This window comes from Vanessa cardui, chromosome 15 (assembly GCF_905220365.1).
Source record: "Vanessa cardui chromosome 15, ilVanCard2.1, whole genome shotgun sequence".
In the NCBI taxonomy this organism is placed as follows: Eukaryota; Metazoa; Arthropoda; class Insecta; order Lepidoptera; family Nymphalidae; genus Vanessa; species Vanessa cardui.
Window position 1 is genome coordinate 11,696,310 of NC_061137.1, and position 25,721 is coordinate 11,722,030.

General features: G+C 31.6%; 1 protein-coding gene across 1 annotated transcript in view; it reads left to right on the top strand.

Moving 5' to 3' along the window:
* The first annotated feature begins 5,629 nt into the window (after positions 1-5,629).
* The window catches only part of LOC124535747, a 42,305-nt gene continuing 22,213 nt past the window's right edge, over positions 5,630-25,721 (top strand). The window contains exon 1 of the mRNA XM_047112059.1: positions 5,630-5,705. Within this exon, the coding sequence (XP_046968015.1) occupies positions 5,663-5,705 (43 nt within the window). The 5' untranslated portion in view covers positions 5,630-5,662. The remainder of the gene's footprint in view (positions 5,706-25,721) is intronic.

Genomic DNA, 25,721 nt, shown 5'->3' on the forward strand with positions numbered 1-25,721 from the left:
ATATTATACGGAAAGATGCTTTGAGTATTAATTTTACACTTTCTAGCCGGTAAATTCTTGTAGACGTCATAACAAATACCGTGTCTAGGGTATTTTTTGAAAGTATGACGGACATTCTGAAAATAATAAGCAGTTAGTACTGAGTTTCTTCCAGGACCTTTTTGATTGAAACTACATTGTGATCTCCTATTGATTTTATTGTGAGTTCCTAATTTAAATTAATCTTCAACTTAATAAAAAATATGTTGTGAATTTTTTCTGACTTTAATGTATGCCGACGGTATCATGCTGCACAATTTACGTCGATACAATCCAAAATATTCGGAGAAATCAGGCTGAGGAGAAATGGCTTTACGTGTTTCCCAAGATACAGGAATTATGTTCCTCAACGCGTTTTGAGAATTTCTGGAAAAGGAAACTCATTTTTTTTATTATTGTATTCTAGGTCCTGTGGAATACCACTACATACATAACCTAAAATACATACACACAATAGTGTGTGGGTTTTAGGTTATGTTGATTAAAAGCAAAAAAATCTTTAAATTTTTAGCTTTAATATCCTAACAATGAAATTAATATATAAAAAACACAATATTGTTCCTTTCAAAGCTCATTATATTCTTTTACTAAAAGTAAATTAAAAACTAAATCTTTAAGTTGTTTTCTATAATCGCTCACAATGAAAGAAATGACATGACGTTTTAAAAGAATTTATAAACATTTGAGAGGATTTAATAAAAGTGAAAGTCTGTGTGGGAAAGTGTATCGCTTTACAATACTATATAGAATCCGCAACCTTTTACGCAAGCTTTTTATTACTAGAAAACCTGCCAGTGCCGGGTTTAAGTTAAGCGCCGCCTCTGGGCACTGTGAAAATTGAAGCACAATATTGTATTTTGCGCAGAATTGATGAAGCTTCGATATATATTTATTGGGAAATATCTCGAATCAGGGCTGCAGCCCAAAAGTCTCCCATGTAAATTAATGGTGGGGGACGCCATGGAAACTCATAAAAACCATGTTTTTTATAAAAAGAAAAAAAATATATATCATTTTCGCCTTCAGAATTAAGCCAACACTGAAAATTATGCCCACCTACAGGCTAATCACGAATACCCCTATTTTAAATACACCTGGGAACTCTTTATATATTCCTAAAAGAACACGAACGATTAAAATATATATTAAATTCAAAAATCAATTCATTCGTAAGCTAAAAAGTTGCTTCTAAATATGTTTTAACCATAGAATAATTATTCGCAACAAAATTACTTTATCGACCATCGAATACATGACTTGATATCATAACTGAATATTTAATTTAATTTAACATTTTTCTTTTTTAATAGAGTCCGTGTCTTGTCCTTTCGTTCATTGCGTTTCATCATCATCATCATCATCATCATCAGCCCATTTTTGTCGATTGCTGGACATAGGCACGCCACTGTGGTCTTTCTCCGGCTACTCGCATCCAGCTCCTGCCTGTCGCCTTGCGTATATCGTCACTCCACCGTGCCTGAGGACGTCTTTCACTACGTTTTCCGAGACGTGGTCTCCACTCAAGAATACGTTTTCCCCAACTGCGTTTATTATAAATTATTTATCAACATACATGATACTATGTAGTCTATCTCAAAGGTGAAATAAGAAAAAATAAGCATTCCTCACATCGACAATGCACAATCAACCTCGCTGGCTGGCTCTGGTTCACTGACTCACTCACCCTTCAAACTCAAACATAGCAACACTAAGTATTGCCATTTGATGGTAGAATATCTGATGGGTGGTACCAATCCAGAAGAGCCTGCGTAGTATTGCATTACTAAGCCGTACAACCGAGGCATCACAGTATTGATGTAATTGAAAGTAGGTCTACAGAAGTTTGACAAAGTCTGCGTACCGCGGTAAGACTTTAGCAATTCCGGTATTTATTTTGTTAAGTTTTAAAACCTTGACTTTAACTTTGCTTCCTATGTCATAATTCTTAAAAATCCTTGCAAATTTCGAAGCCCTATGACATTACTTTCGAATTTAGTAACTTCACAGCTCTGGATATTTCGTAACAAAATAGAGAAAAGCATTTGCTTAGTATTTAAATATCGAACAACTTTTTTTTTAATTCATCTAATCCTTACTCTATGATAGTACTTGAGGTAAGATACTTAAGATTGGTACACATGTAAAAAAATATCCCAAAGTTTTCTTTCACAGCCGAGAACAATTTACACATTGTAGCTAAATAATAGCATTTTTTTTAACCAAATATCAAGAATTGAAAACATTACACATACTACATACTACTGCTGCTTACTGCGTACTATATACGATAAAAACGCTATGAATTAATACTTGCTGACTTCCAGGTAGGATATATACCTAACTATATTTTTAAATTTTATAAAGAGTAACTACTAAATACCTTACCGGTTCTTTTCGGTAGAATCTACATTTCGAACCGGTGGTAGTTGCACTAAATATAGTTGTTAAATGACTTATATATTTTGATTATTGACTTTAATACTACTATAGGTTTTCAGGTAAATAATAAATTATAAATATGTATCTTCAGCAAAATAACTTCTGCTATACATGTACGATAGGATCAAAACATGACAGGAAATCAAAATTCGAATCATAACTTAATCAAGAAGGCTCTTATAAAATATTCTAATTATGATTTTTTGATTAGGAATGTAAATTGTACCGAGAAGAACCGGCAAGAAAGTAAGTAGTTAATCCTACCATCGACAATATATATTTCAATAACAATAATCAAAATAGTTTATATGTCAGAGAGAATAAACATATATACATATTTTTATTTTGTTACGATAGTATGATTAATTTGAAACAACAATTCCGAGAAAGGCCACTCAATGTCAATGTCAAAGATTTCATAATTGTTTCAAACTTCAGAAACGAATTCCACGAATGTTGACAGATTAAAAAATACGCGACGCAAATTAAAAGAGGTGTTAATGGAATTTGTTATTAATTTCGAACGCTGGCAATAATTCACATATGGAAAAAAAATGATCATTATTAGTCATAAATAAAGGTTGCGTTTACCGCGTATTGTGGGCGATGAGATTGAGAACGTAAATCACGATGTATAACGTTAATAAAAAATAACAGTTTTAATAATGTAAATCATATTACTTATCTTTTTAAATGTAGGTAAATCGTATTATTGTTAGTTTTTGAAATAAGGTTTTTGTTATTTAATTGGTTGGCAGTCTGGCAAAATGGCTTTTTTCATGGAATAGGTTGGCGGACGATATGGACCACCTGATGGTAAGTGGTCACCATCACCCATAGACAATGACGCTGTTAGAAATATTAACTATTCCTTACATCGTCAATGCGCTACCAAGCTTGGGCACTAAGCTGCTATGTCCCTTGTGCCTGTAGTTACACTGGCTCATTCACCCTTCAAACCAGAACACAACAATACTGCGTACTGTTGTTAAGCGGTAGAATATCTTAGGAGTGGGTGGTACCTACCCAGGCGGGCTAGCACAAAGCCCTACCACCAAGTATAAATATATGTGCTCGTAGACATTAACACTGAAAAAATTTATTCACCCTACCATCTTTAATGGGTAGTTGTACCATATTATATTATTAATTTCCGTAGATTCATGCATAAAATTACAATGGCCAAGGTTGGTGGTGTACTGGTTTTGTTAATAATATTAGAATTTTATACTGAGCCAATGTCTGTGACCAATTACCACTTGGTGAATCATTTGCCCAAAAAAAAGTTTAAGACGCAACTAAATACGTTATGAAAAAACACGTTAGTGAATCTTTAGACAAATATGAATATATTAAAAATGTTTTAGAAACGAATGTATTTTAAGAAATAAATTCGGTATAACCCTCTGTATACGTTATATTCGAACAAAATAGGGCTATATTTATGAATAAACTCTTTATTGAAATTCTTGACTCTATTTTCATTCATTAACGTATAATAGCTGTCTTAGTCAAGTAATTGCATGTAAATGACCTACTGATGAGTTAGGGCCTCCTCTCCCTTTCAAGGATAAGATTTGAGATTATTTCACCACGTTGCCATTACACATTTGTCCATAGATACACATGTGCAGAATTTCATTGAAATTTGACACATGGGAGTAAACCCCCAATGTTCTGCCTGAAATTTCAACGCATGAAAATTCAGTCTACAATTATACAACATCACATACATTACTCTGTTTCAGTGTAAGTAGCTAAAGCACTTGTGTTATGGAAAATCAGAAGTAACGACGGTACCATAAACACCCAGACCTAAGACGACATAAAAAATTAATGGACTTTTTCTACATCAACTCGGTCGGGAATTGAACCCGAGACCTCGGTCACTTCTTGACCAGGAAGGCACGCGTTCCAAACATTGAGCCATCTCGGCTTCTTATAGGTGTCTTGGTTTATTAAAAATCTTAATGAGTAAAATAATCCGCCTTAATGGAAAGAATATTTTGTCTTATTAATACTTTTCCGCTTTATTAAGACCTACATTACAGTGGTAATAAGACGAGGTTATATTCTAGATTTTTTTTAACATAATCATGGGTTGAGTCTTAATTTTAAATGTATATACCTCTTTGATTGAGATTTATTATAGAAAAGATCAATCAATATATACGTATACCGAAATCTACCGTCAGAAATCATTAATACGATGATTTAAATATTATTTCATGTTCTCAGTACCTACATTTTTTTATAACACCATTTTTTATTTATAAATTAATAAATTAATATGTACCAAAGGGATTATTATTTCATAATTTAAAATAAAATTACGAATTTAACTTCTAATGTAGTAAATAACCAGTGTAGTGATATAAAATGAAACAAAATCCTCCTGTCCTGTTTGTCTGTAGGATAAAATCAAAACTACCGAACAGATTTTGATACAATTTTCACCAGTGAACGGAGTGTTTCAGGAGAAAAATCTGGTGTATAATTCATTAAATGTCTCGTTTACATTGGGTGAAATATGAAGATAATTGTTATAAATGTCGGATAAAACTATATCGCCCAAAATAGTGACCATCTGTATCGAACAATACATGCGTTTTATATATGTTCGACCCGTACGTAGCCTGGACTTTATTTTAATTTGGAAACACTTTTTAAATTTAAATTAAGAACAACAAACCAGATTACAATGTAATGAGTTTACACGGTTTTAAAATAAACATGTATTTCCCATGACTCAAGTATGTCTTCATAAACTGTGTAAGGAGATAACTCTTAATACCTGAACAAATACATTTGTTTGTTAAGGAAGTATGCTGTATCCGATACACTGAACATATATATTTTGTTCCGGAATATATTATTTTACATCTAAGGTAATGTACGTTGAGGCGCGTGCACTGCTCGAAATTAAAAAAAAATATACTAAGGTATTGAGATTTACGGCCAAGAAAAAAATAAAAAAAAGGGTAGATTATCAAAGCAATTTTGAAAATCGAATGTAATTAATTTTCTTTTTAAAATTAATTTTAATATTCGAAAAAGTTTAATAAACGTTTGTCTATAGCAACATCTGCATCTGTAGTGCGCGTTTACGTACTACGGAGGCGTAGGGCGGCGCACCCTTGCTATAAGGCGGGCTCGGAGGCTCCGTGCGGCACTCGACGACACGATGAGACCGACCGCAGCCGCCCTGATCGCGATCGCACTGGCCGGTTAGTTGACAACTTTTTAATTTATACTTTTTACGTTTCCATTTCGTGAAGAGTTTTGTATTATGTGTCCTGTATTTTTTTACATAGTAAGTAAGGAGTCTTTAATGTTTTAAAATAGTAATACTATATCTAAATAATATATTTATGCTGTATTTTTTTTAATTTTAAACAAAGTCAATTTTCTAAAATAAAAACATAGAATTAGTGTGATTATAATGTAATAATTATTATCATTATTTTACGGCAAAAATAATACAATTAAAAAATTAAGATTAAAATTTATTAACAAAATGTCTATAAAAACGGAAAGTTAAATAACTTTGACAACTGCTTAAAATATAAGTTTTTAGATTAAAAAAAAACAAGATTATAAACTCACGTTTTTAATCTATGTGAAGTGTGTTAATGCATAACTTTTAAAATTACTGTCTTATTTAAATAATAATAAGTAGTTTACGTTACTTTTGTCACAAAAAACCAAATTCAACAGATCCACTTAACCAATACTTTATTATTATTATTTATTTTGTGTACTGTTTCATAATTCGGGTAACGATCTCTTATCAACTGTTATCATGTGTACTAGAGAATCTTTTGTTTCTTATTTTTCCGATTGCATCCGAACGGAATTTAGTTCGTTTTAATTCTGAGAACGTGTCTATATTTCTTGAAATTACTATAATATTGAAATACGTTCATAATATAATAGGAATAGACATATTGTTTTATGGTATAAGTGTAACCATTTACAGATTAAAAATATAAATATAATAGATACTTTATGAAATCATGAATAGTTTCCAAGAGTTATTTTACAAGATTAAATTAAAAGTAGAGTAACTACAAATAATATTTTACATTCCGTTGAGAATCGACAAGAAACTCGGTAGCTAAAATATAGCTAGCTGGAATAAAGTAATATTTTTAAGAGGTAAAATCTATTTTTTATAGGGGGTATCGGGAACTATAAACCTGATTAAAAAAAGTTTCTAGTAGAAAGCTATATTATTCCTTGTAATATTTTCTATATTCATAAATTGCATCGGTGCGAAGCTGGGACAACCAATATACATGTATTATAGGTATAGGTATAATTAAATTTATATCTAATCTAAATAAAATTTGACACTTTACGATCGGTAACCATCTGTTTATATAGTACTTAAACAAATTTATAAATGATGGATATAGCTATTTTTTTAAACTACAAAAGGTATATGTATATACATAAATCAAGTTATAGTGAATTTTGCCCCAATCTTAATACATATAATTATTAATTGATTAGTTTCTAAATAAAATATATATTTTCGACACTCAATTCGTCTCAGCCAATATGTTATTCATAATATAACTTACAAGCATTTCACATAAGGCTTTCTGGTTTTATTTCATTTTAGATCTGTTTTTTTACTGAAGGTGCTTCAAATCTTAAAATATTTGAGATAACATTTTTAGGAAAGTTGTTTTTCAATTTGTTTGAGTTGTAGAAACTTATAAAACTCGACGTTGTTTTAGCGAGGAATTCGCTTTTGATAATCTCTTTTTTTTGGTTGCAACTGCTGCCTCGACCGCAGAGATTTTTTGACAAGATAAACATGTACTGTTTGCGTTTGCGTAAAAACTGCCAGTAGCTTCGTTGTATAGTAAAAGCCTTTTTCGTCCTTAAAATCAATACGATTTTTTTTTCAATACATATAAACATTACGACAAAGTTCAAATTAAAATGGTATAGAAAAAATGCAATCGGTTCTAAAGCGCCTTTCACCATTAAAATCGAAGAATAGGAATAGTGAAAGACGAAAATTTCATCTTCCAAATATTTTTTTTTTCTATATTTGTTGTTCTTTAATCAAAAGTTTACGGGTAGCTAGTAATATATAAGTGTATTATAAATGTTAAGTAGAATGTCATGTAATTCCCCGAAACTACACCAAAGAGGATTGTTGGATTTACAGGTGGAAATTTTTCTTACAACACGTGCGGGTTTCAACTCGCTGTTTTCTTTCTCCACTGAGTGTTAAATTATAAACTAAAATTAAGCACAAGAATATTAAGTGCTTCTTGTCTGGGTTTTAACCCGTGATATGCCACTTCTGGTCTTAATAATAGTAATTATAGAATATATATATATGTGTCAATCGATATTCATTCCTTTTTTCATTCATAGCAATCTATATCACGCATAAAACCAACTAATTCGACAACATACAATAAAGACGGCATATTTCATTTGTTTTATAAGGATTCGTGCGATAACATAATATGTGATTGCTAAAACTTTTTTCTCTTAATAATAAATAAAGTTAAAGAGTTTATTTGTTCGAACGCTAAGAATATCGACTATTGGCTTCAGCCCACGGGGGTGAAGCAGGAACGATTAACGTGGGTAAAACTCAAGAACATTATATTATAAAAGTAAAGTAACAGTCTGTAAATTCTTCCATTAAGGAGAGGGTTTGGAATATGTTCCAATGCGGGTTAGTGGAATGCACATGTGGCAGAATTTCGATCAAATTAGACACGTGTAGGTTTCCTCACGATGTTTTCCTTCACCGCCGAGTATGAGCTGAATATATAAACACAAATTAAGCACACATATATTTATATAGTGGTGTTTGCCTGGGTTTGAACCCGAAATCATCAGTTAAGATTCACGCGTTCTAACCACTGGGCCATCTCAGCTCTCATTATATTATAGCTTAGGTTATATATCTTGAGCCTGTAGTTATTCTAATAACACGACTTCTTTAAAATATCTCCATAATTATTCCAATGACACTTAACACGGTGATAACCACTTCTAAAACAGTTTATATTTATAAACAGTTATCCTATAATTCCTATAGCTGCATATTTAATCCTCTAAATATGGTTTATTCTTTTAAAACTTATCGCCTAAATTATAAAACAAAATATACACTTTTATCAATGTAAAAAAAAAAAACAGATATAATTTTAGCAATTTTCGTTATCAATAAATTTGTATAATACTATAATACTTATATAATGAAAAAAGCTAAGAATAAATAACGAAAGCAAATACTTAATGCAATAACTTTGCGTTACATTTGGTTATAACACATTTATAAAGAAGATTGGAAACTGTTATAACGTAGCTTTAAATAAGTACATGACGTTAAATAAATTATTTTACGCGAAGACTGAACCTTTGTACTCATAATGAGATCGATAAATAATTTAGAAACATATCATTATATATGGATATTTCATCTCTTTTATAAATATTCAGAATTGGTAACTCCACCCACCTGTTGACAACACAAAAGCTCATTCTGGTATCTTTTTGCATTACAATATATGCATAGGTTTAAAAATATAGATACTGAAGCAGGTATATATTTGATTGTATTTGTATTCGAGCATAATACTTTATTTCAGATAAAAGGACCAAAACAAAAAAATAATTTTAATTAACAACCTGTAAATTTTATATTGTTTACTAACGCCTTCTATTTGAGAAGATTTAGGCCTTCTTTGATCCTATATTTTAATCTTTTTGCACGTATTTTTAACATATAAAAGATTAGGAATCTTACTTACATATTAACCTAAAAATTGTAGATCGTTAGCGAGCAAAACTTGTCTGCTAATATTTAGTTTATTCCCGGAGAACTATTAAATTCTCGAGAAGTCACGTACGTATAAATCTGCATGGCGCCAAAGGCCATAAAACATATTTTTTTCGTAATACAAGTAGATATTTAGTCGTTTATTATTTTCGACGAAATGACAAAAGGTTTATCCGTATTTCATTTCATTTGAAACTGTTATTAAGCTATTATTATTTTTCATATTTGATCCGTGAAAAATCTATAATTCCATGTCAAAAATTTACTCAAGCACCGCGAGAATTAAAAACTGATAAATGATTGAATGTAGTGCCCTGGGGCTGGCGTGAAAGCGTAACGATTCCGCCCGATATTCTTTCGATGGCAAAATGTAAAACGTCACTTGGTTGGTTTTTGATATAAGCTATTAAAATGATAAAGCCATTTTGGTCAATAATATTTTGTATATGTATTAAGTCATCATATGAGCTCATACATATGAGCTGAGATGGCCCAGTGGTTAGAACACGTGTATCTTAACCGATGATTGCGGGTTCAAACCCAGGCAAGCACCGCTGATTCATGTGCTTAATTTGTCTTTTTAATTCATCTCGTGCTCAGCGGTGAAAGAAAACATCGTGAGGAAACCTGCATGTGACAAATTTCATAGAAATTCTGCCACATGTGTATTCCACGAACCCACATTGGAACAGCGTCGTGGAATATGTTCCAAACCTTCTCCTCAAAGGGAGAGGAGGCCTTTAGCCCAGCAGTGGGAATTTACAGGCTGTTGTTGTTGTATTGATTGAAATGTTACGTTATACCGAATTAATAGACGAATTTAGTCATTTCATTCCTCACTTTCAAAACCCTTTTGCTATTTTAATAAAATTACTTTTATGTTAAGTGAGAAATTTCAATTAAGTCTTTCGTTTCTTTTCGACATACTATGGGTTTTACATGAAAATAAAATCAATTGCTATTTTAGGAAACATTTTTTTTTAGAATAATAATTTAAGTCATTTTAAGAATTTAATTGCTTCGATGAAAGTTAAACAATTTCTTATTAAATATTTATACTAATTCGGATCTTGGACCTTTTTTTTCTATGTTTAATTAAAAAGATCGTGTTTCGTATCTTATCTGTTTAAAGTGATTAAAAGCTGACTATTTTCTTATTGAATTTATTCAATACATGCATATATTTATCATAACACAGTATAAATAAAAATTTTAACAAAAAGAAAAACCGACTTCAAACAAAACACTATTTTAAAACAAATGAATATGCACGAAAAAGTAATAAAAATAATTGCGTATTCAACATATTTTTTAGAGTCTTCCTAAGTTAAATTAAATGAAAAATATTAGACTACTTAAAAGTCGATTAACGATTATATCATGTAGTTATAGTTATTGGTATATTTGGAGCCGGTGTCAGCCACGGTGCCCTTGCCCCAACAATAAAAAGAAAGAAGCGATACGAGCCCCTTGATTGATCCAGTATATTATTGTGTAAAAGGTAATCTGTAAAAAAACATATTTGTTAAAGTATTCTCGTATTGTTTTTTGATAGATATACTGTAGGGTTTTATTGGCTGACACCGACTCCAAATATAACAATAATTATAACTACATGATATAATCGTTAATCGACTTTTAAGTAGTCTAATATTTTTCATTTCATTTAACTTAGGAAGACTCTAAAAAATATGTTGAATACGCAATTATTTTTATTACTTTTTCGTGCATATTCATTTGTTTTAAAATAGTGTTTTGTTTGAAGTCGGTTTTTCTTTTTGTTAAAATTTTTATTTATTTTTTGATTTTAAGTGAAGCTGATGTTGAGTAACTAATTTTTTAATAATGGATAGATTAAGCGTTCCGTTTATATGAGTCAGAACTACTTCGAGGACAATTTCAAAGGAAACTTGCGAATAAAGCAAAAATAGACTTTCGAAAATGCGGATTTAATACGTCACGCGGCGTAAACTACAAGGATCCCTCGAAAGAGCTGTAATCGAACTCAGCAAAAAAACTTTGAAAAAGACCAACTATATTTCGTACATCATATGACATCACATCACATACACAAAATTTGATTAAAGGTAGTAAGAAATTCTGCCCCATATCGCACCCTAACTGCGAGCCGTATAGGAGTTCCATCACTACATAGTATAAAACAAAGTCGCTTTCTCTGTCCCTATATCTTTAAATCTACGCAACGGATTTTGATGCGGTTTTTTTTAAAAGATAGTGTGATTCAAGGGGAAGGTTTGTGTATATAATACATGAACAATATAGTAAAGAAACACTGATAATTTTAGAAGTTTGCGATGTGATGTCGTATATAAACAAATTCTGTAGTATATTTAGTATCAGTATTGCACCCGTGCGAAGCCGGGGTGGGTAGCTAGTTGATTATAATATTCGACTATGATAATTACATAAACATAACCACATTACGGAAGGTGACTCAAATATCCAAATAACCTATAAATAAAAGATTCGACCGAGTATCGCTAACGTGCTCCTCAGAATTGTTCCGTTCCCTTCCGTTCCGTTACTTTGTCATGGATCCTGTGCTCAGAACCTTACCAAAATTTCACCAAATTACCCTTGAAGTATATATTTTATAATAAAAAAAGAATTATCAAAATTGGTTAACGTGATTTTCAGTTATTCACCTATTAGTCGCGCATATACATAATGCAAATTTAAGACTTATGTCGTTTTCACATGGATACCATCATCGGAAAAAAAAATAAAAAAAATGGGACCCCACGGGAAGCACTACCTTTCAAACAAAAATTATCAAAATCGGTCCACCCAGTAAAAAGTTATGAGGTAACAAACATAATAAAAAAAAAAAAAAAAAAAAAAAAAGATACAGACGAATTGATAACCTCCTCCTTTTGGAAGTCGGTTGAAAACAAAGTCGCTTACCGCTCTCCCTATGTATGCTTATATCTTTAATATAACGCAACGGGTTTTGATGAACACTATAGTAAACAATCACAAATAATTTTAGATGTGTTTAATGTAATGTCGTGAATAAACGAGTTCTGTAGTAAGTATATTTAGTATCAGTATTGCACCCGTGCGAAGCCGTGGTGGGTCGCTAGTTATATATCTGACGACCTCCGTGGTCGAATGGTGTATACACCGGTTTTCATGGGTACGCCACTCCGAGGTTCCGGGTTCGATTTCCGGCCGAGTCAATGTAAATAATCATTAGTTTTCTATGTTGTCTTGGGTCTGGGCGTTTGTAGTACCTACCGTCGTTACTTCTGATTTCCATAACACAAGTGCTTTAGCTACTTACATTGGGATCAGAGTAATGTATGTGATGTTGTCTTATATTTATTATTTATTTATTTATTATTATAGTGGAATAAAAACGGAAATTTTAACATTAGCATCCAGAAAAAATAAGAATTTATCTTTTTTTTAGATTTTATATAGACCTATATACAACATGTAGCTGGGACGGGTATCTAATATTCTTATCAAATAAAAATATAAATTGTAACATATGAAAAGAGATTTTTATTTGAAGGTTTAAGCATAGCGCAGATTGTTTATAACGAAATGAATAAATAAAACGAAATAACAGCACTGTTAACAGTAAGTTTATTTTAACTAAGCATCAAATTACTTACCTTACCTTACCTGTAGTGGGAACTGGTGTCAACGCAATTTTCTAGGAAACTTGTTCAATTAGTTTGAATTAGTGAGGAATGTGACGATGTTTCTCTGAAAATGACTTTGAAATTATACCTTATATCGAATATCGTATAGACTCAATTATCATTTAAAACAATCTCAAAAATACCTTAAATATAATTTAATTGTTATAATAATCAAAATACTTGTAACATGTTATGCATATAAGGATTATAATATCCTTATATAGAAATATAATAAATAAAATAGTTAATATATAGCTTATATATAAATAAAATAAATAAATATGAGACAACATCACATACATTACTCTGATCCCAATGTAAGTAGCTGAAGCACTTGTGTTATGTAAATCAGAAGTAACGACGGTACCACAAACACCCAGACCCAAGACAACATAGAAAACTAATGGTAATCTACATCGACTCGGCCGGGAATCGAACCCGGGACTCTCGCACTCTCGCACTCGACCATGGAGGTCGTCCTATAAAAAAATCTTGCAAGTTACGCATCATATGACAACGGAATATACAGTGAGATGACGGTATCATTGTTAGCACGCATATGTATAATATGTACACAACTAATCAGTCATCTAGGAGCTAGTGATCACTTACGGTAGCATGCGTAAGCGATCCCGTGGCGCCCGCCGAAAGACGGAGAGGGTACCGCTGGTTTTTAAGTGGGTAAGCCTAGTGTACTTGGGAGCACTTTCACACACCGTGGGGCAAGCGCGTTATGCGTTTTAACAGCGAGAAAAAGAAAAAAAAGGAGCTAGTCATTATGAATGCACTAATATCGTTTGCTAGTGCACCAAGTTTTGGATGGCAAATCAAAAACCATAAACAAATTTGTTTCTGCCTAAAATGCATTGAAATTTCATATCCCGTACAAATTTTTACACTATGTGTCAGTAATTGGATTACTTCAGTGTCAAAATAAAATTTAACCGTTGAATGGTGCTGACGAATCCTAGAACGCAATAAAACAATAGCTTTATTTAGTCTATTGAATTGTATTTTATTCTAAACAAATGTCAATACCGCATTGTTAGTTTTGCAGTGAAGCCTTTGTTTTTATAAAATAATAAAAATATATTTATGGTTGTATACAGTCCAGGATCAGTCTGTAAATTTCCTACTACTGGGCTAAGGTCTCCTCTTCTCGTCGTATGCAGGTTTCAGGGCGAGCACAAGATGAATTATAAAGATAAATTAAGCACATGAAAATTAATTGGTGCTTGCTAGGTTTGAACCCGGATTCATCGGTTAAGATGCACGCGTTGTTGCCGCTGGGCCATCTCGGTGGTTAGAACATGGGCGTATAATAAACTTATATTAACAAAAAAAATAAGCTGAAAAACAGTCCCGTATTTAAAGCAAGAAACTATTTATGCTATGAATTTCTGCTAAAATAATCCCTTAAAAAATATTAGGAACAATATTTTGTTTTTTAAATATAATATATACTATATTGTCAATAATAATTCTAAAATTTAGATTATGGTCTGTCTGGTAATGAAAACGCGTGAAGCCGTTAACATAAAGCAAGTATATATATACCTGCATATATAATATAACATATACTAAAGGCACAATACATCGCCGCGAATATAATAAATAATAATATCAATCATAATACGCGTCTGAGAAATTTTGCGTTAAGTCTACTTTGTCCAACTATGTTTTGTTTCACTAATGTATTAACATGTATTGGCGATCCGTTCCGACTTCTCTTTCACACTAACTAAGTTCAGCTCTTTTGACATACAATACAAACATTTAAAATTTTATGATATAAATTGGCGGAACTAAAAGGGCCACCTAATAGTAAGTGGTCTACAACGCCTATAGAAATATTAAGTATTACTTTCATAGCCTGTGCGCCAACCAACCTCGGGAACTAAAATGTTATGTCTATTGTGCCTGTAGTTACACTGGCTCACTCATCCTTTAAACCGGAACACAACAATACAAAGTACTGCTGCTTGGCGGTAAAATATCTGATGAGTGGGTGGTAACTAACCTGACGGACTTGCACAAAGCCCTACCACCAAGAAATATATATAGGGTACTTAATTGGACTAGGAATAATGTTATATTGCTTAAAATCACTACGTAAATAAGCCATTACTTGTCTTAGAAAAAAAAATGGTCAATATGAGTTATTTATTCTAGTTCAAATGTGTTTATTTATATCACTTTAGAAACCTTTAATATTATCAGTGTTTCTCTACTATATTGTACATGTATACACATAAACCTTCCTCTTGAATCATTCTCTCTATTAAAATATATAACCAAAATCCATTGCCTAGCTTTAAAGATCTAAGCATACATACCTATCGATAGACAGACAGAGGGAAGTGACTTTTATATATCATACTAGCTGTATACTAAATATACTACAGATTTTTTTTTGTTTCTTTTCTTTATTGTCCATGTATTATATACAAAATCCTATCGAATCACTCTATTTAGTAATAAAACCGCATCAAAATCCATTGCTTAATTTTAAAGATCTAAGCATACATAGGGTCGGACAGCGTTAAACAACTTTGTTGTATACTATGTAGTGAAAATGATTGTTATTAGTATGACAGTAAGGTACACTTACACTAAGACCATCACTGCTTGGTTATAAAATCACAAGCAATACTTTTATTGTATGTGTATACCCATTGGTCCAGCTTAGACTCGTGATAAATTTGCGTAAATAAAAGATTCAGATAAAAAGTCCATAAGCTGATTCAAAGTATTCCCGTTGGATATGAAGGAAGGATTACTTGGCGTGGGTTAACATACTTTATCAGTTTTTTTTCTTCTATGTGGTAAATACTGATATCTTAAACATACCTTATGTTTATAGCTTAATACTATGAATGTTATAACTATAGTAATGACTGCATTATTTAATTTGATGTTTTTAATTTTTGAAAATCAAATCAAGATAAAGTTGCCTTTAATATTAAAGACTAATATTTTTAGATTAAGTCTATAAAATGACTACGATAAATTTAAAATTTTCGACATTATTTATATAAATAACCCGCGTAATATTAACTTGAACTAGAAAAGCAAAACATTTCTTATTTTTCATCCCACCCATTGTCCAAAAAACTTGTTAAATAAAAAAATATTTAGATCACTGGATCAGCTCTTCAACACTTCTTATAAAACATCCCACACAATTATTCACGCAGAACATCAATCAACATTTTAAATTAAATTAAAAAAAAAAAAACAACGTCTTAATTTTTTTTTACTTCATTCCATGCTCAGTGAAGAAGAAAGACCATGTGTAGACCGGCACGTGATCAATACAACTCTGTCGTACATGTACCTATAACCTCAATTCAAATTTTAAGTTCTAAATGATTTTAACAATTATTCAATTTATAATGTCTTTCTTCGAATCGAGATGGCCCAATGGTTAGAACGCATGCATCTTAACCGATGATTGCGGGTTCAAACCCAGACAAGCACCGCTGATTCATGTGCTTAATTTGTTTTTATAATCTCGTGCTCAGCGGTAAAGGAAAACATCGTGAGGAAACCTGCATGTGACAAATTTCATAGAAATTCTGCCACATGTGCATTCCACCAACCCGCATTGGAACAGCGTGGTGGAATATGTTCCAAACCTTCTCCTCAAAGGGAGAGGAGGCCTTTAGCCCAGCAGTGGGAATTTACAAGCTGTTGTTGTTACAATGTCTTTCTTATCGGTTTCTCTCGAACCATTCGTAGTGTAATCTAAAATTCAATATAAAATACTTGTAATAGCTACATTGAAAATTTTGATTGTGATAAATATATTACGAGAGAAATTTTTACAGCTTTACCGATGGCTAACAAACCGTCACTCCATTATTAAAAATCAATATAAATATTTGCATTTAACATTTCTAGAAGCCAGATATACTTAATATTTTCTTAACAATATTCAAAACCAATAGTAATCCGTATCAAACCATTTGTACCATAATCCTATAATCTTGGTCTCATCGATATGTCTTACGATAACTATAATACCGTTTTAGATGTTCATAATTTCATGCAAAATTAAATATTTTAAGCTCGGCTTAATGTTTAGAATATTGTCAAATAAATTCTAGCCAATGGTATGTGGCAGGATGTAGGATAATAGGAATAAATATTCATAAGATCATTTCAAAATATAGTTTAACAACAACGCGATTTCCAGAATCCATTTTTTATATTTCACTTATGCTCTATGCATGTATCAAGTAACTGCCAAAAATAAAGAGATACTAAAATAATAAACATATATATATGTTGATATATGTATATTATTAATCGTTAATTTTAATTTATATCCAATAAAAGATACACGCTAACTACACATTAGTAAAATGTAGCGTTTAATATAAGACTCGTCAACTACAAGAGCCACTGAAAAAGAAAAAATACCACATAGCAACAAACATCACAAGCAAATAATTTAATAAATTAAAAAAACAATTACAAATAATAAAAATATAAGAATAAAATAAATAGAAACCTAAATACTAACATTTTAAGGTTTATTTTATCAACAAAAGTCTATAATGGATGAATTTGTTAAACTCACTACAGCAATTACATAGCAAAACAGTACTCAGTACCTATATATTTACAATGTTATTACTACTTACGTACGTGTATTTATCAAAATATGAAATGTAATTCATTTATTGTGCCATAAGTTTTTTTTTTTCTAATATATAGACTCTAATTTTATCGTCTCAAATAACCCTTTCTTAATTTTTTCTAGATATAATCCAGGGCCAAATTTGCTTATCGTACTTGAATGAACCCAAACAAAATCTTCTTAAAGTCTAATTCTGTATTACCTAAATATCATTTGGCTTCAATCCCTTGTTTAATTTCATCAGCCTTGTGTTTATTTATAAAGGTAGCCTTCATAAAAAGGCGAAAAAATTACGATCTTTGCTGCCTTAATTAAATCGTTAACACGGTATGAGAAGTTTTCATCTATATATAAATAGCCACAGATAAATAATTCAGCAATGTGGTTTTGTAAAAATAATTTCAAATGTCACTTGTGAAATGTCGACAACTGAGTATCGACGATAGAGCATTTTGATTAATTAATCCTATAAATTTTATAATATATACATAAGTATAAGTTATACATAATTAACTAGTGGGTTGTCTTTAAAACGTCGAGTTTATTCGAATTATTTTTTTTAGGAATTTCAAAACCTTTGACAGGTTTTGTTTTAATGTCATTTAATTGTTAACTCATTTACAATTGGCGGCAAAGTGATGAAACTTTAATTAAATGTTTTTTTTTTATTTTTTATTCTACAGCCGTAACACCGCTTTGTAACCGACCAGTAACTTCCACACTAAAATAAATTCTTTGTTAAATTGTAACAATTTAAATTGTAGGTAAGAATTTTCCTTAATTTTTTGTACATCTACGACCGGATCTTTTCAAAATGGGACCATCAACTTATTTTGATTGATGAGATTTTTCTATGTGTTTTTTTATATGTTCCATAATCACTGGGACAAAAATCAACTTACGCTAGTTGTATAAAATATGTCACATTCTGTCATTTCACGCACGGTTACAGCGGTGAGTTTCGCCTTTCTTACGGAATACCTAGAAAGTACTCTTTCTTCTATTTCTCACCGACTGACCTGTTTTTGTCTGACAGCTATTAGTAACTTTGGTTTTATCGAAAAATAAATGTATTTTTACATGATATGGTAAACAACAATACGTAACAAAAATACTGAATTAGTTGCAAAATTTCAAATTCATAAATCATAAGGCCAGTTCCAAGTTGTGTAGCCAGGGATCGTTTACCTTGTTTAAAGTTTTATGTAAGCGAGTGTTCACGTCTAATTGAAATACGGACGCCAGTTGAAAGCGGTTTCATTTTTACCTTTACTGTAAACATAGGAATAAACTGCATTTTTAATTAACATCTGTTTTTCAGAAATATCGATAGTATGACTGTCAATAGTTGACTTTGAAAACTATTCAGGATATCGATAGTATCGATACTCTCGATAGTATTGCTAGCTCACTGTAAGCAATGTTTTTGTTTTTTTTGTTTTTATAGTATAGGTTAGCAGACGAGCATATGGGCCACCTGATGGAAAGTGGTCACCATCACCCATAGACAATGACGCTGTAAGAAATATTACCTTACATAGTCAATGTACCACCAACCTTGGGAACTAAGATGTTATGTCCCTTGTGCCTGTAGTTACACTGGCTCACTCACCCTTCAAACCGGAACACTATACAACAATAGAATACCTGATGAGTGGGTGGTACCTACCCAGACGGGCTTGCACAAAGCCCTACCACCAAGTAGTACAGTAGCTTAGGGCTTTGTGAAGCTAAGAGTAGTACTATTGGTAACAGCGATACAATTGATATTATGGATAATATCAACAGTTTAGGTTAAAAGTAATGGCTTTTGCAATACTATCGATAGTATAATAGTCTTGCTCATCAGCAGCTATCGATACTATCGATATGGAATGTCTATCGATATTCAACACTAATTTACACTATAAATAAACTGGAACACAGACTACAGTTAAGTTTTGCCAATTAGTCTATTATTACAGTGGGTTTCCGGGATTCAGTGACTACGCACAGCGTTAAAAGCATAACTATTAAGTATATATTAATGGTTTCGGTTTGCCTCCCGGTTTTAATGAAGGATATAATACCGTAACTCAGATAAAACTTCTTGGTATTAAATATCAAAGACAAACCCGTTCGATTTTATTTAATGATTTAAACAACCTTTACCTTTTCATTAAACGAAGGCAGAATTAATATCTTCACAGTAATTGACCTAAATTATTTGTGTATATTAGGATTTATGTGATTTGTTAATTCTTTGACTACAAGCAAACGGCTGTTTTAGGGTACGATTTCAGTTGAAATATTGAAAATCATCATCAGCCCGTTTTTGTCAATCGCTGGACACAGGCCTCTCCAAGTGCATTTAGCCGGAGAAAGACCATAGTGGCGTGCACTCCCAGTTGGAATATTGGAAAACTGACAATGAATTAAAACGCATTAATAATAAATGTAAATAATTACCTGCGTTTGTTGTATAATTATGTGTTGATTCGTTTATTTATGATTAATTTTATGTATAGCAATCAATTTAGTTTGCTCTAAAATTAATTCAAATAAATCACAAAAAGTAAACATATGTATATCAATCAATTCCAATTGAATTAGTTAAAACTAACAAAATATTATACTCATACTGATTATAATAACCCTATTTATTTGTTAATTACAAATATGCGTGGTTTTGTTGACAAATGTTCCCATGTGTTTTCACACAATATTATTTGTTCTATTATTCACTTCAGTTGGTTAAAAATGTCTTGTCAAATTATTTACCGCTACCTGACTTAGCTTTGACTTTTGATCTTGTCACGGACATACGTATATGGGCTTATAAGAATAGTAACCAAAATATACTGATAGTTGAAAAAAGATCAAGAGACCTTAAACCAAAGCGTTGATATGATCAGATCCGCACCTTCAACATAGAGAGTTCCTGTAGAGGGGTCATGGCCTGTACATCTTAAGATTGGCGAGGTATTAGCGAATACCTTATATTTCTCATAATATCAATAAAGGCTCATCACCATCAGAGAAAATTTTAAGGATTTTGTTATTCAGCATATCCAAATAACGGATATTCCGTTTGATACTCTATCGATTCATAATAGAATAGGCTATTTGACTGGTTTTTAAAATCCATTTTATATTATTTAGTAGAAGTTATGGAACCCAGTAAAAGTTGTGTATGTGTCTACTACATATTTGCCGAAAAATATCATACTAAAAATTTTATATTTAAATAGCGCGCAAAAACGCTACTTGGACAATATGGCGCTGCGATATGGTCGATGACGTCACTTTCCTGTATTTAAATCTGTGGTACATCTAGTAGAAAAGCAAGGTTAACAAGAAAGTGACTTCATAATAAGCCCGGCCAATCAGGAGCGTTTGGTGTCACGAGACAAACGTTTGAAAAAATGCATTTTTATTTATAGATTTCTGAATAAACTAAGTATTATTTTCAACTTTCGTAAATAACCATTTTTAAACTCATAATCTATACACTGATTACAATAATTCACAATTTATTTTTCGCATTGCCAAATACATACACATAAGTATGTTGTTATCTATAACGCCTTTATTACTTCCAATTAATTCTAGAACAATAGTTCCAAATATTACATACACATCATAAGGAAAATATCATCGGAATGATTACGAAAAGATATTTGTTTTATTGTTATTCACACAGTCATTCGAATATGGATATAATAACAGTATGGTGTCGGGAAAAGAACTGTTACTAGGAGCTTGGAACGATATTTGTTTATCAGATAAGTGAGTCAATTCGAGATTATATCAATAAAGTAACAGTCCGTATACCATGGCGTCGCTAGGGGGATAACGCCAGTGTGGCGTTGCATTAAGGGTTAATCTGGGCGTACTCGAAACTATGCAATTATACACGCTGTTTATACAAAATATACATAAATCTTTTTTCTCTTCGTCTTCTGTGATTACCTTTGACTCAAATTAATAAATAATTAAAATATCATTATGTACGTCTAGTCATCATTTGATGGTGTTCACCTCCCCTTAGTTTTCCTGGCTCTACGATAGCAACACCACTAACTATATATATCTCATTTGTCATGTGGCAACATTTCATTTGACTAATGTAGATTTCTGTCTCAGATGTTATAGATATTCTGGCCGTAGAATGAGACATCTCAATTCGCAACGGGATTCTTCAGTAATGTTTCCAATTATTCTGCTTAAATTTTAAAGTCCTTATGTGACAGTTATTGTCAGTTCACTCTACTGTGATACTAGAGCCGAGATGGCCCAGTTGATACAACACGTGCATCTTAACCGATGATTTCGGGTTCAAACCCAGGCAAGCACCATTACACATATGTGCGGCGCTGAAGGAAAACAACGTGAGGAAAGCTGCATGTGTCTAATTTCATTGAAATTCTACCACATGTGCATTCCACCAAATCGCATTGGAACAGCGGCCATTAGCCCAGCTGTGAGAAATTTACAGGCTGTTACTTTACTTTACTTCACTCTACTGTGAGCCGCGTAAAATAACTCCATCTGAATCTTCATTCACTATGATAAGTAAGAAACTAGGACATAAATAGATCGCGTAAACTTACATTGAGTGAATATTAATTTTCTTGTAAATCTTGATAGTGTGGGAAGTTCAAAGTCGCATTCAAACCAATCTTATAATTAAATTTTCTCTAATGAAGCTTCTACTGGAAATACATACTCAATTTACATAATTTAAAAAAAAAGCTTTTTAATAATTAATTAATTTAAAAAATAATTAATTTAAAACTTAATTTAAAAAAGCCAATGACTATGGGACGATAGCTACCCGAAGAAAATCAGTTATGGTTTCATTTTGAAGATGTCAAGCCGTAGATGTTCATCAAAATCAAAAAAGCTTTATTGAAGTGGGCTTTTACAAGCACTTTTGAAACGTCATTTAACAATTAAGTGAAGCTACCACCAGTTCGGAAAGTAGATTCTACCGAGAAGAACCGGCAAGTTCAAAAAATTAATGAGGTTTCTTAATGAATTAATATTAGAAAGAAGTTACTGGCCGATTAGCGGCTGTATAAAAAAAAAACCTAAAAATAATTAAAGTAAATTGTAATCGAGAAATTGCAATTATTACAAAACCTGTAGTAGTATCGCGGGCGCTCTACTAGCAAGTATATAATATATATTATAACTGGAACGTGTATTCACGCTTGTCACGTCAATTGTCTGATCGTAAAGTGGGTGAAACTGCAAAGCGCATTCATACTTTTAGCATAACATTATATATTAAAACCTTGTTCGTAACGCGTCCTTACTCTGATGTACAATTATCACAATTGAATTCTTAATCTTGTATAGTTTCTAAATACACTTTATCGATTATTATTGAGACGAGATGGTCCAGTGGTTGGAACGCGTGCATCTTAATCGATGATTGCGGGTTCATCCCAAACCTAGACAAGCACCACTGAATATTCATGTGATTAATTTGTGTTTATAATTCATCTCGTGCTCGGCGGTGAAGACTTAACTATTAATTTCATCTTTAATATTATTTTTCTTTCAAAATTCCGATAGGTTTCAAAACTATCAAAACGCCATATTTTCGAAAATCCATAGTGAATATTATAGTTTATTGGAGCTTTCGACCAATGATATCGCATCAATTTGGCTGTCAAATGTTATTTATTTATAAATTGAGTATCTATATACTCTAACTGTTACATCTATCCCAACGCGCACAAAGAAATTTGGCAACACTTCTCTTTGTCGCACCGTCAAAAAATGGAACTCTTTACCAGCACACGTGTTCCCCTCCTCTTATAACCTGGGTGCCTTCAAACGAGGCGTGAAGAGGCATCTTGCGGGCCGGCATGGCGAAGGTGACTAGTGCAGCTCATTCTTGCTGTGCGTACTAGTCTTCTTCGCGTTTGGATTCCATTTCCACCTACCATCAAGAGTGGAGTCATATGCCTAAACGGATATTATAAAAAAATAAATGAAAAAAACAACAATTGGCTTAGGACATAGACAATTTTACCTACTACTTTTTACTCATATTCAATTTGACATTATAAAAACCATCCTCTTATATGTATACTTACTAGGAGATATAATCGGTTACAACTTGCACATTCAAACAGTTAAAAAGATCATTGATATGGCAACACTTTCATAAAATAAACGATGGTAACGCATTTATAAATAGTTTCATAAATGAATAAATTTATAGCTCTTAAATATCATCTCTTTCTATGAGTCTTTATTCTTCAAGGTGATTAATTTCAAAGATCCGTTTGCTAAGTTCCTAGAATAACTATCTGTATGAATTTTATCTTGGGCTGTAACTCCGTTTCCTTGAATTACGCTCTGAAAAGAAAAAAAATGATAATGTCATACTTCCATATTTAAATATATTTATTTTCAAATACTTCATTCGTAGAACTCTTTTATTTTTAAAAACACACCTCTCAAAACTTTTAATTCGGAATATTGTCATTGTTTTTCATTTATTTAGTATAATCATATGCTCGTATTCATTTTTTTATATTGGCATTACCGTGTAGGTTTCAAGCATAATTTCAATGGATGTTAAAAAAAAACTACCTAAAACCTACCTTCACATGTCAACGAAGACGCTTTTGTAATATTTAAACTATTCTATCTATTACCTAACGATAAGAGAGAAGCCCACGTTACCTGCTATATATTATGTCTATTACAGATTAAGCTATATTCTGAGAAATTATTACGTTTCAACGTCAACAGTTGAATGACTCTGAAAGCAATTCACTCCGAGAAATATTTTTGCGTAAAATATAACAGTTCAATAAACTGTGCTATCGACACAAAGGTTTATTCTTGTTTCTTACTCTCATAGAAAATACAATTTTATTAAAACTGAAATATTTACTTTATTGACTTCGTAATTCTCTTTTATTATATAGAGCATTCAGTAAAACTAATCGCTATTCCAATATATTATTTTTTTTATAATCTGGACGAAAAAAAAAATCCTGTCAATGTCAAAGTTTTTTTTAAGTCCAGTATATTGTTTTTACTCAAAGGTGTATCAATTTAAATCCAAAAAATAATCTATAATTAATAACTATTTCTATTTCAATACATTTATATATAATGTAGATAGTATGCCCAGTAAAACACAAAGTTTAAACATTGTATGAAATTACATATCATCACCGTGTTATCATATGTTATACATTGCTTTATCTGTATTGTCAAAAAAATATAATTGGTGCAGACGTGTGAACGGACGAGAAAATATCAGTTTCACGGATAAGGGCCTTTAACCCTTGTAATTTGACTGTGACAAATAGCTTTAGAAAAAATGTCATCGATAAATCAAATTCAACGCAAATTATCTCAATTTTCATGGAAAGTTACTGATTGTTAGCGTATCGTACTATGTTTCCATCCATTGAATCTAAAATTACACAATGCCTCTGTTATTTGATAAATAAAATATTAAATTATAAAACTGATTTCAAATAATTTTATCAAATTTAATTAAATGGAACCGTAGGGAATAAAATATAAATAGGTGCACAAATGACGTTTAAGTATTGACATAACAAGCACAAAAAATACCTACCAAAAAAATCTTTTTCTAAATCGGTTAATAAAAGAAAATCTAATTTGGGTACATTCCCTAAGTCGAAACTGATTAATCTAATAGTTACGAGTAGCTTCAGTACTAGCAGCCGTTTAAGATTTCAATTGATCCACTAACCGCGTCCTTACTTCATCAGCACATCTGCTTCAAACTAATGACAATGTCATCAAACGGATGAAAAATTTGATTACAAAGTTTTACATAAATAGGACAAAATTTGTGTTCATACGGACTTTCATATTTAAGTATTTTTTAAGAGCGTTCTAATCAAATAACGGATACAAAAACAACAACCGTCCGTAATATTCCAATGCACCACGCTGTTCCAATGCGGGTTACGGAATACACCTGTCGTAGAATATCTATGAAATTAAACGCATGCAGGTTACCTCACAATGTTTTATTGTATTACGTTTATCGATATAGCTCCATCCTTATCAGTTTATCCAACTCCAGTATAACCTTGTTTATGTATAAACGTCATATTTT